At 35.6% G+C, this 12,784-nt stretch overlaps 1 protein-coding gene across 2 annotated transcripts in view; it reads right to left on the reverse strand.

Moving 5' to 3' along the window:
• Nucleotides 1-350: 350 nt before the first annotated feature.
• Nucleotides 351-12,784, reverse strand: part of LOC131684687 (uncharacterized) — a 38,311-nt gene continuing 25,877 nt past the window's right edge. For both annotated transcript variants that reach the window (XM_058967774.1, XM_058967775.1), the window contains exons 2-4: nucleotides 1,375-1,582; nucleotides 896-1,318; nucleotides 351-555 (exon numbers count right to left, since the gene is read on the reverse strand). In XM_058967774.1, the coding sequence (XP_058823757.1) occupies nucleotides 398-555; nucleotides 896-1,318; nucleotides 1,375-1,552 (759 nt within the window). In that variant the 5' untranslated portion in view covers nucleotides 1,553-1,582 and the 3' untranslated portion in view covers nucleotides 351-397. The remainder of the gene's footprint in view (nucleotides 556-895; nucleotides 1,319-1,374; nucleotides 1,583-12,784) is intronic.

Genomic DNA, 12,784 nt, shown 5'->3' on the forward strand with positions numbered 1-12,784 from the left:
AGGCACTATACCATTGAACTAACCAAACACTATAGAAGAAAAATCCGTTCATACAGTATTCCTCAGGATAAGCATTGTTCGTTCACAATAGAATAGTTTATTTTTGTGAATGTTCCAACGTTGAAAGAGTTTTAACTATACCCACAATTGCAACAACTATATAAAAAGCGTTACACTAGGAAATGCCAGATGAATTATTGTTACCCAAACAAACAACAGAAATCAGGATGGAATCAATGGACAATAAAGTAGCGAACCAATAGCAGCAACATCACCTCAAATTACCGCAGAATATCATTTCCATCGACTGCAAAACTCGGACAGACAATAAAAAAATGTATTTACCGCCACTAAAATGGTATAAAACTAGTTTTATTTCAGTCCTAAAGTAAAAATCCTAATAGCTATTGCGTATCACTTCGTGTAGCGGGAAGTATCGGAAGGATTCGTTGAAGATATCCGTGAATGCGGTGCTGACTAGATCGTTGATCAGAGGTTTTATGAATGGAAAACTTGGTTGCCATAAAGTGTTGATGAAAAAGTCGGCTATGGATTCTAAAAATTTAAGAAATATGTTAGTGGACACTACGCGGATCTCTAAATGGTCAGAATGCTCCGTCATTGGCGGAGCGTCAAAGCCCGTTTTTAAAAATCTGCCGAATCATGAATTTCTTTCTGTATCTTTAGAAGCTATGTTAGCATGATGTTGCTTTATTGATGGACTATTCTGTTTGACCGAACAGAATGCTCCATCACAGACGCAGCATCAGATATATTTGAAACTTTTCAAAGGAAACGAGAAAGTAAATCATGAATAGGTTTATGAAAATCTGTTTTTGACGTGCCATCATTGAAGCAGCACACTCTAAAGGCTCTAAGAAATTAAAATAATTACCTATAAATTTCGCCCCATGAAACAGATCCGAGATATGAAGTTTCATATCCCCGATTTTGTCAATCTCAACACGCACCTTCAGCAGACCTCCTGGGCCACCCACCCGCGTTACAGTCGTCGTTTGACTGTACTCGTACAGCGTCAGATTCCAAATTCCTTTGGTGTGCCACGGACTACCTAACAGTTTCGACTCGAACTCGTACTCTCCATCGAGGGATTTCTCCGGGAAATACTGCGAGTAAATGATGCGGTCATGCTTGTAGTCCGTCTTGTACTTGGTTACTTCCGAAATCGCCCAGCCGTACTCGGATACGTTGGAGAGTTGTAGCTTATAGCCGGCCAGTCCGTCCTTGTCGCCTCGATACTGCACTATGTGGGCCGCCTTGTGTGGATCGAATGGTGCAACGTTCAACTCCGGAAGGCCTGGAAGAATGTGGTTGGTTAATTAGATTTAAATATTTCCGAATACAAATATGAACCTGTCTTAAACCACGGCCTTAACGCATTGAATGCTTTCTTTACACATGGATCGAAATCTGGTTTTCCAAATCTGCAGTTCTTGAATAATCGAAACACTTCTCGCTGGGATGTCACTGGGTTGATGTAGAGAGCCGAGAGTGCGATGACTAGAGTGAGTACTAGGTGCTGCAGGTTCATTGTTGTTTATTTTGGTTTTTGATTGGTTCTCTGAAAGAAAAATTTAATGGTTGATTAATAAAATAATAAGCTATTAAGTATTCCAAATTTCATTATTTGTTCAATATATTGGGTGGTCAACAAGAAGTGGTGAATTTCAATCGCTACATTTAATATTAAGGTAAGTGATTTTTGCTGTTGGATTTCTTCTAGATACCGATATTCCATATTTTTCGTCAGCCATTTAGCTCCTTGCACTAGTACTGTCCATTGTTCGTTCCTCGAGTGTCAAATCGCACTAAGATGCCGCCGAAACCACCACACCATCCATACGCAAACCACTGTCAATGAAGCCCGAAGGAAACTGCACCTCCCTTTTGTAGGACATCACGATGCACTTCATTCATTGAACAGTTTATCTCCCTGCAATTTCCCTCCCAGCTTGATTGCGGCATACTTTGCGCAAGCGATGAATTTGGCCCACGGTAAATTTCTCCCGATACCGCTACCTGTTGCCTTTCAGCTCCCAACTTTGTCGCCGTTTACTCGGATAGTTTCTGGCAGCGAATCCACCCTGCTCCGATGACGGCTAAATTTCTTCGGATACAGTGTCTTTGAGTCATTAAACTCCAAGTTTATTTATTTATTTATTTATTTATTTATTTATTTATTTATTTATTTATTTATTTATTTATTTATTTATTTATTTATTTATTTATTTATTTATTTATCTATAGACGTAAAGCACTAACAAGCGGCAATCGACCCCAATAATGAATAATCAGAGAATTCTTAAAACCACTTACTTAATCCTACTAGTAGTGAGATGAGACATTTTTTACACATATCATTCATTAGTTTTCAGACCATATGTGAAATAGGCACCCACCTAGAGATGGGAAGAATACAATTTTGAGTCACACACAAACCAAACCTCGAATAAACTGAATAAATTACAGAAAATCAATAAAACAAATGAAATTAAAATATTATTAAAGACGAAAAAATGAAAAAAAAGTTATCAAATTCGTAAAACGTTCTACCCATTTAATGAATCAAATGAACAAAATAAATAAATCAAATTAGTTCAATGTAAAATTAGACAATATAGTTAACCCGATTTTATCAGCCTTCGTCTGGGTCGTTTCTCGATTTGTCACCCGCATATGAAAATCCGTTTGATGGGCTCTAGCTGTAAATCCCTTCTTGAGCCTATTTTTCTAAAATTAAAGATGCAAAATATGCAAAAATCTAAATAATATTATTTTAAAATTTTGCTTTGTTAGACCCTCTTGAGGGTCTGCCTTATAATTAGAAAGGGTTATGGTTACGTCTAGGGACTAAAGAAGAATACTATAACAGCTTCGGCTTATTAAAAAGAAAGAAAAACAAATTTGCCGATTTTGTCAACGTCGCCGTTTTTTCAACCAAAAATTTACCAAGAGGCTGAATGAATGAATAAAATGAGGGCGAATAAAATTAATCAAACGTATAAATTGAATAAGATGAATAGAATGAATAAAACTAATAGGGATATAACATAGCGTAGCTGATAAACCGATTGCCTAGTACGCAGCTCACCACTAACCTAGAAAGGGGTGAATGGCCCTAAGGTTAAATAATGAAATAAACCAAATGAATAGAACTGAAAAAAACGAATAGAAAGATGAAGAGAATAAACAGAATAAAACTAATTAAATGACGAAAATGAAAAATTAAACAATATTAGAAACTTGTGAAATTAAGAAAATAAACCAAATTGCTTCAAGTTCATAATTTGGATGAAACAAATAAAAATAATAACTGAAAATAACTAGTAAGATTATTAAAATCAAGAAACTGAAGGAAATGTAAGAACTAGACAAAACGAATAAAATGCGTAAAATGAAAACAGTGTTTAAAATAAGTTAATTGAGTGATCTCAATAAAAGACATGGAATGAATTTGGTATGAATATGGGGCTTCGTATTTTGTAATGTAAACCAATTTGTTTGTGTAATTTTAACCTAAACTCTAGATAACCGATTGTCAGACTGGATGTGCATTAAAGCATTGCAAACAATCAGTCATTTTTATTTTTTTTCCCCGCTTTCATAGTGAGACAAATGTCAAAGTAAGCTTAGATGCCAAATTTCATATCAATTGGACTATTTAAGACCCTCCCCCCCGTTTTTGACATTGGTAGGGGAAACCGAGGTCAGTTGAAACAGAGGATAGTTCAAACAATGCTCATTGGATTTTGCAATAATGCTTTTTAACCCATTATTGCCCAACTTACAATATATATAGTAGGTTATTACTCAAGCAATAACGCAGAACAGGCATTATAAATGAGTTAATATTGTTGCTATACTCTTGCAGAATACGTTTGGAGAAGTTAGAGTTGTTAAATCGGTGTTTATGTTTTGTTTTTATTCAATTTTCCCTTAACGGGTTACACATTTTTGTCAGGATAAAAAAAATTGAATTTTTGTAAATTAAATATTCTGAAATTACATACGCTGAGGAAAATTTTCTCAAGATTTCATTAAGATCGAAATACTACAACTTGACTTACAACTATTCATAGACCACTAGCCATTGACCACTCGTAGGCGGTGCGTAGTGTTTGATACGCTGGACCGTTGACTCGCGGCACCGACATTAAAATTCGATTTTTTCGGAGTTTTATTTTGTTAAAAAGTTCATTCGAGGCGATCACGATATCTTAGGAACCAATTAATCCATCAATCTGAAATTTTCACTAATTGTTCCTTATTATGTCAGCTACATTGTGCATAAAAATAATTTTACTGGAATAACTACATCATTTTTTTCTGATCGGAAAACTCAATTTGTGATACGCATGAGATATAAGTTGTGCAATAATCGGTTAAACATCTACGAAAGATATAAAACAAGAGTATTTTGGCCAGATCACTAACGACATGGTTTCTATTAATGGGCTTTGTTTGAACTCTCCTCTGTTTCAACTCTTCTCGGTTTCCCCTACTATGGAAAAATATGAGGTAAAATATATTAAGTGCTATTACTTTTGAAGTAGCACTCGGAAAATATCAATTCATACCTTTGTTTAAAGAAAACATTCTTAGCAATTCAAAGGAAATATTTTAGTTTCTCGAAAAATACGGGAATACGGGTTTTTCTAATTAAAAATCTGTTTTGCCTTTCTCATTTGTCCAAACTTCAATTCCATGGCTAGTTATGTTCAATATGGGTCATTCCACGCGAGGTGATCAAAAAAAGATGCAAACTTGAAATCGACCTTCACGGATTTTAACCAAATTTGGAGAAATTATTCATCCAGGAGCAGTATATAGAAATCCAAATTTTTGTGTCAATTGAACCACCCCTCGGGCCATGAGGGCACCCCCCGTTTTGACAAATTTCTAAAACCCTTGATTTTCTTTTGGTCATATCTTCGGTTTTTTTTACTCTAGAATCAAACCACAAGATGGTTTTTGAAGAAAATGGTCCAATGAGTCTAGAAAAAATATTAACTTTTAGCGGCAGTGCTGCCAACTATGCGATTTTTTTTCAGTTAAAGATTAATAGTTAATTTTTTGCTTAATACATTTATTGTAATTTTGAAAATTTTAAAGCCATCGTGTTTCTCAGACATTTTTACTTAACAAACACTAATAATTATATATAATATAATCTTAATATAATTTGAGCGTATCCTGAGATACACCGTTTTGAAGGATAAAACTCGCATTTCCCATATTAAAATCCATTTTTATTGGCCAAAACTGAGAAAATCTTCAAACGGTCATAAAAGTCGACCCTGATCTGCTAGAAGCAAACCAAAAACGTAGTTCTTCATCATTTCTCGTCTACTTCACGATAAATTATCTATGAACTTAAAATATTCAAGCTGGTTTTTTATTGCTTTGCGTTTGTGATTTTATATGGGACAATGCGATTTTTTTGGTTCAAAGCAGATTTTCTCAGTATAGGGTCAAATTATATTGAGTTTATAAGTGTTTTTTATGTAAAAATGTCTGAGAAACACGATGGAACTAGAATTTTCAAAATTAAAATATATGTATTGAGAGAAAAATTAATTTTTTAAATTTAACTGAAAAATAGCATAGTTGGCAGCACTGCAGCCAAAAATTGAAATTATTCTAGATTCCTTGATCAATTTTATTCAAAAACCATCTTAAGGCTTGATTAGACCCGGAGTAATTAGACCCGGAGATATGATGAAAAGAAAATCAAGAGTTTTCGCATTTTGTCAAAACGAGGGGGGGGGGGGTTGTTGGGATGAAAGAGGGGCGTGTGGATGAGTTGAGGTCTTGATGTGGGGATGGGGGGTATTTGATGGAAGGGGATTTTGTGGAGGGGGGGATTAGAGAAGGATCATCCAAAAAATAGGGATAAGGTTGACCAGTTTATATTGAAATTTGCTGTGTTGCCGCACCCTTTAAACCGTAACTCCAATCAATAAAATATTCAATAGCAGCCGATGGAAAGGTTGTACCTTTCATTTGAGACTAAGTTTGTGCAAATCGGTCCAGCAATTTCTGAGAAACAGACGTGACATTTTTTCATATATACACTTGCACACACATGCATACATACATTCACTCACAAACAGTTTCCGATAGGCTGAATGTGAGGGCTCAGCACGGTGTCTTTGTGAAACAACTTTATTGAAAAAAATTCGGCATCTGTAAAACTTCGGGATATGGAAGAATGGACTTTTCCCTTTCATTTGAAAGTAAAATTAAAATATTCTGTCGGGGGATGTAGAACAACTTTTTATTTTAAAGTTTTTTGATTGAAAACTTATGTTTTTTAATGAAATTAATTCGCATTTTTGCTACTAATTGGTACTAAAGAAATTCAAAAAATACTAAAAGTGAGATTCTGATGAACAATCTCATTGTCTACAACTTCGTGAAATGCTATAAATCGATATAAAATCACCCGAGAAAGTTATTTAAATTTTATCAGCTTTTAGGTGTGCGCGGGGCCTATGGATTAAGAAGTCGATTAACAAGGACTTACAATAAATGTTGGGTTTAAATGAACAGTAAATTCAGATAAATTTCAATGTATACAAAGTCCCTTTTTCAGCAGAAAAAATACATTTTCAGATTTCTCCGGGTCTTGGGCGAAAATGACACTTTATGAACAAGGAGGTGTGGAAAGGTGTTGACCAAATTTATTCGATAATCTCATACCTTTTCAAGATGTTGATTAATGTAGTAACGGATTTTATCATGCCTTTTTCATTTCTTTTCTCGCTCTAGGGGATAACTAATGTAAACCAGAATGACGCTTCTTCCTGATCCTATCCTGCCTGGTAAAATACAATTGGCTTAAATTCAAAGCTTTATATTTGAATGAACTAAAGTAGACAGCTCGAGTCATTTTAATAAACGACGGATTTTATTGCAATTTTGGGTTGAGAATCCTGTTTGTCTTTATTAACATAAAAAGAAAGATGATTGAAAATTAAAAAAAGAAGCTCTTCGAGTTTTGGATCCATGTTTGTTATCTTTTGGGGTAGATTCATTTCATCAGAACTTATAGATGCAGATTTTTGCTTGTCCGGAAATTTTATTACCAAATCGAGCACACTTCACATAATCTTTGAAAAAAGAACAAAACCATGTTTCATAATTTCCTTTAAGAAGAAATTCCGGAGTCGTTACTCGTTGTGCACGGATCACAACAGAAAACGAACAAGAAAATATCAGGCTGGACCATACATTCAGTAAATTCTTAAAGTAATACAAGTCTGTTTATTGAAGATTTCCCTCATAATATGGGATAAGAGCAACGACAACATATCAAGAAGACAGAGTTCCCAGTTCAGTTCAGAATCTGAAGACATTAACAGCAACACGTCTTTCGGGTAAAGGTGATACTTTCTTTATCTACTTTTATATTGAGATCGCTATCTTCGTACAATAGACAAAACCTTTATTTCTCATTTACTATTGCGTTTTCTGTTCAATGTACAGCCATTCCCAAAAGTTAAGAAACTTGAACATAAATCTCTTCGAATTATTTTTTTATCCTTCATGAAACTGTTAATCAGAATTCTCAATCGAAATCAAATCAAATGACTGAATATGTAATCGAGTTTGATCAAATATAAAGTTTAAATTTAGGCCAAATGTATCCCACAAGATGCTAACGAGCAAAGAGGATAATTCAAGATTACATCAAGCATACTCCAAAAAGAGTAAAGAAAAAAAGAAGAAACAAATATATCTGTGACAAAAAACTGTTTCATTCTGCTGCATTACCCAGCATCTTTCAAAAGAGTCTTAATTTCGTTTAAATTTTATCTACCCTTCACTATATCTCCATGCTTCTAAATATCATTGGTGCGCATAAAACGGTGGAATCTGGAATTATGCTTTTTTACGCTTAAAGATGGGACTTAGCTAGCATTCAGGTTCTTCTGAGAACACTGTTAAAATAAGGCAATTCAATTTTTTTCAAATAAAAATGTTTTTGGAATAAAGCTTCTTAAGCAATAGGCCTCGTGCGAATCTAGAAACATTGATAAAAATTTAATAGCTTTCTGTGGAGATGTTAGATCGCGATGTAGTTTTCTACAAAGTTGTACACATTGAAATTGTCCATCCGATTCTCACTATTAGTAATATTTGAATGTCTAAAGTACTACCTAGGGGCAAAAATGTGAACTAGTTTCATTGAAAAACCCAAGTTTTCAAACAAAAAACCTTTAAAATAAAAAGTTGTTCTGGAGCCTCCGACAGAATATTTTACTTTTACTTTCAAATGAAAGGGAAAAGCCCATTCTATCACATGTTGAAGTTTTAGCGATTCCGATTTTTTTCGATAAAATTGTTCTACCAAACACGCCGTGTCAGAGTTGCAGAGACCGTATCAGGGAAAATGAAGAGAAGGTGGACAACAATGTTAGGGAAAACAAGAATTTAAACTTGCAGCTTTTTGTCAAACGGAAAAATACTACAGGACATCATGAACCGATTGGCTGACTGCCCTCCTTGGATCCTCTGGGAACTCTTTTGTAACAAGACTTCCAGGTTGACGTTAGCATATCAACCAAATTAGAAGATAAAACGAAATTTGGCTATCTATTGTGCTTGAAATTCTGTATATGAGAGACATATAGGATGATCGAGGATAGCTAGCACATCTCGGACTGGAACAAGACCGAAGGGATTCGTTTAACGGAGATTTGGCGCTAGGGCACTAGGTGCACGACCAGACAACATGTTTAATGTTGTGATAATCGTCACTATAAGCGCAGCTCTCCACTACCCCCCTACAGATGAGATGCTCATCCAACGTATAATGACCTAACATGACCCGAGATATCATACGAATGAAGTCACGAGCTTTATCCATCCCATTGAACCAAGGCTTGTTGGCCTTTTGGATTCCTAAACTTCCATTGTTCCACTAAATTTGCCAATTTTCGAGCATCTTCTGATAAGAAATACTGAATGACTCGTTGAAGCTACGCGATCTTTCATGAATGTCACTTTCTAATGCCTAACTGTTCGCCTTTTCTCATTACCATTCTAATCCAAGTGTCCGCCTTCTCATTACCCGGAATGGAGCAATGCAAAACAATTCAAACTAAGGTATTCTGATATGATTTTTCAGCTAAAGAACTAAGGAACTCCCACGTTTTCCCAAGAAAATGCAAGGCGTGATTTGCATACTCCATCGAATGGAGAACATCCTTGGAACTGTAATGATGTGGACATGGTCGTTGACGGGTAAATTTAAAACCATCAGTTTTGTTGGGAGAATGTATGCAGCACAGCCTCTTTTATGATCACCCTCACCACCGCTGTCATGATAATTAGCATAGAAGCGATGCAGAGCTATCATTATCTAACGAACGCTACAATGATATGCGAACTACAATGCTTAGCGCGAGTATTTTTGCTATCAGATAAATTTGTGTTATTATTGCGTTTAAATAAAGTATTATCATTTCATCGCGAAACATCAATTGTTTGAGTGTAGATCTATATGGAATGCTGTTGTCACCGAAAAAGGATTCTTAGTTCCGTGTATTCCGAGCAACGGTTGGGTAGAACACACAACGTTGAACCTAGCCACCAGATGAAGCATTATTTTTCTTGTCAATTCGTCGACAAACCGGTGTCAATAACCGCGTTTTCAGCATTCATTAAGTTTTTCATTTGCGTTTCAAACGGTGATATTCGGAAAAAATTGGGCGACCCGTCATTCAAAAAGTCCTTATAGGACCCTTTCGTGTACAATTCCGAGTGCTCTCTACCTACCACGAAGTGGGAGACCGTCCACTGCTGTTTGCGGCGGATCTCGTTTCGTCTGACCTTTAATCGCAGTGTGGATAATCAAGCCTGTTAAAACCTTATATGTTTCCACCGGGGTAATTTGTTGTTTTGATTCGATGGCTTCGGGTATAGTGGACGCGTAGATGTTACAATCAATAGGCCCACCAATTGAGGTCGAGTACAATGATAAATCCAACACGCTTGGCCGCAGTGGTGAAGTAGTCATGATCATATTGAAATTGTCGCGAATATCATGCAGTAAGATAGATCAATTATCAACGTGAAGACAACCCTATGGCATACCGTGGGAGTTGAAGTCTTCTTGAACCAGCTGAGGTGCGATGTATAGGGGAATAATGTTTGCCTTTGATTCGGACTTGACAACCGACAACTTCAATATCTGGTACCGAGGATTAACTTGTCCCTAGCGAATAATGTTCAAATTCTGGAAGATCTACGTCTGAAGTTAACCAAATACATCGTGTTAAACCTAGGAATATCATGGGAATGAAATATAGGGACACTTGGGGCTTTTGATGTGCCATGAGAAAATTCCTGTTAGTTTCGAAGATTTCCGAGACGAGGAGCCACTTTCTTCGGTTTTGTAATAGCACCCATCAAAGGATACTCTCAGGCCTTTACGAGGAAGATTAGGAGAGGAAATGATTTTCTATTTTCAAAAATTTATAGGCGCATTAAAACACAACCCTCAATGGGCTTGTCAGGCTCTCATTCTTATTCTTTGGACAAGGGAACGTAGAAATTAGTTGTGGTTTCTACGTATGGCTGTATGACTCAATTGTTCGCAATAACGGTATGGCGAACAGATTGACGAGCCCCGTTCAAAGGAACAAAATTTGGAAGAGTGAATCCGGCGAGAGGCTCGAAATGAGACTGATTGAAACTAAGTTCTTATACTCCTCGATTTTTGCTGAACGCTTGCAAACCAGATTTTTTACTGACTGAAGCAAAGTGTTCTGGAATAAGCCAACCCCACATTTCGCAATTAAGGCCCACGTCGAAGACTACACCATCAATCTCTACTTCCCAGGCGGGTACGTAGACAACATACTTCTTCGTACACGGCCGAGTGTTGTTTAGTTATTTTACGGGATATATCGATGATATTAAATGGGGTATATTCGGTCCGGAAGTTTACCTTCCAGGGGGCTGTTGTATTAGATGAATATTATTTATATCGAAAAGAAGAGTTATTGGCATTATTTCGCCATCGGAGAAATATTCAAATCGACCTACGGAGGGCGAGAGGGCCTGTCTGTTGTCGGAAATACCTTCATGCAGGCTTCCGTACTCGCACAAAGAAGGTTTTATCGGAGGAAACAGAAAATTAATGCAACGAGATTTAAAAGGATAAATCAGTTGGTACTTAACTGTGGAAGATTTGTAGTATTAGTAATCAGAAAAAAAACATATTTTCGCTGAGACGTCGGTCGCAAAGCCCATTAACAAATGATATTTCCAAATAGCTACCAGGTATTATCCTGAAATTTTCACTTTCAAATATACACCATATCTGAAATCAAGGAAATTACTTCGAATCTTACTACCCACTCGGGGAAAAAGTGGCCCTGGCGTTTACTCAAATTTCCAACGCGGCTGAGAACTAAGTACTGAAATTTCAGCTCTTGATATCTCGCTACCTCTGAAGTACATGTGTGCATAGTTCATAGATTCTCGAAACCTGTTAGGGAAAATCATCATCATTACTGAAAGTTTCTTTTTCACGAAACTTTACGATAACCTTCCGTCACTTCTATTAAAAATTTTCAAATACTTTATAATTTTCACAATCTTATTTGGGAAAGTTGTTTAAGAAGCTTTTGTAATATTGTGTAGGAAAAAGCTGAAAATTTATGAATTTTCTCAATCTGCAACATATAAACCCTTAAGTATACCAATTCATTTAGGATTCCCCTTTTTAACATAAACTATCGCACGAATGAGAATAGGTTTGCCGAATTTTAGAAGTAGTCGATAAAATAACCACTTGAAAGCTACCTAAAAATTGGTGTAGCTCGATGCAATTGAAAGAAAATACCCTCAGAAAATGGGATGCACATATTAATGTGAAAAATAAACACAATAAAGACCCGTTTTTATCAGCTCCATGGTGCATTGTAGGTAGACAAAATGGGGACATTTATTTTCTTCATAATGAACTAAAGCTTTCAAAATATTGTTCCCTTCCCTTGATGTAGTCTGATAACTCTTTCTGATTATTAATATAGTCTTCTAGCGCAAAAATTAAAAAAAAAGTTGATTTTTTATTTTTGCCTATTTGATCTTTAAGATAAAGAAAACATGCTCATGAAAGGATTTACTCGAATTCATTTGAAGAAGTTTCTTGTGGACGAGTGTAGAGCGACTTTGCCCTACTTACTTGGAGTCAGCCGCGTAGTTAGAAATTCGGTTTGGTGGGGGTTTGGTGAAAATCTAACTTACTGTCCAAATGACATAATTACGAAACCATCATCTTTGAAGTTTTAAAATTATGAAGAATCAGTTTTTCCAAAAATTTTAATAGAGTTCCTGTCTGTAGCGAATTTGTTGAGACTTTCATTTGAAACAACTTTATTGTAGTCATGAATACTACGTATATGGAGTATATCGAGTTATAAAATGAAATTTACGAAGTTTTCTTTAATCCAGTTTTTTTTTAAATAACTTCTATTGTGAGCTTCACAAACTCATGCTTTGGATAAAATGTAAATTTTATTGTTTATGAACAATAGAAGAGATTTATCATAGGCAGTAAAATCATAATAATTTATTTTAAAATTAAGACAAATAGCCTAAAATATGTTAATACCCTGAACCCCTTCATTTCTTCAACAAAATGGTTTGTAGTAGCACTCCCAAAAATTTTGCTGAAGACATTAAGTCTGGAACTAAACATGTTTGAAGAGTAAATACTACGTTGTGAAGCGATGGGCACTATTTATTA

This window comes from Topomyia yanbarensis, chromosome 2, assembly GCF_030247195.1.
Source record: "Topomyia yanbarensis strain Yona2022 chromosome 2, ASM3024719v1, whole genome shotgun sequence".
NCBI lineage: Eukaryota > Metazoa > Arthropoda > Insecta > Diptera > Culicidae > Topomyia > Topomyia yanbarensis.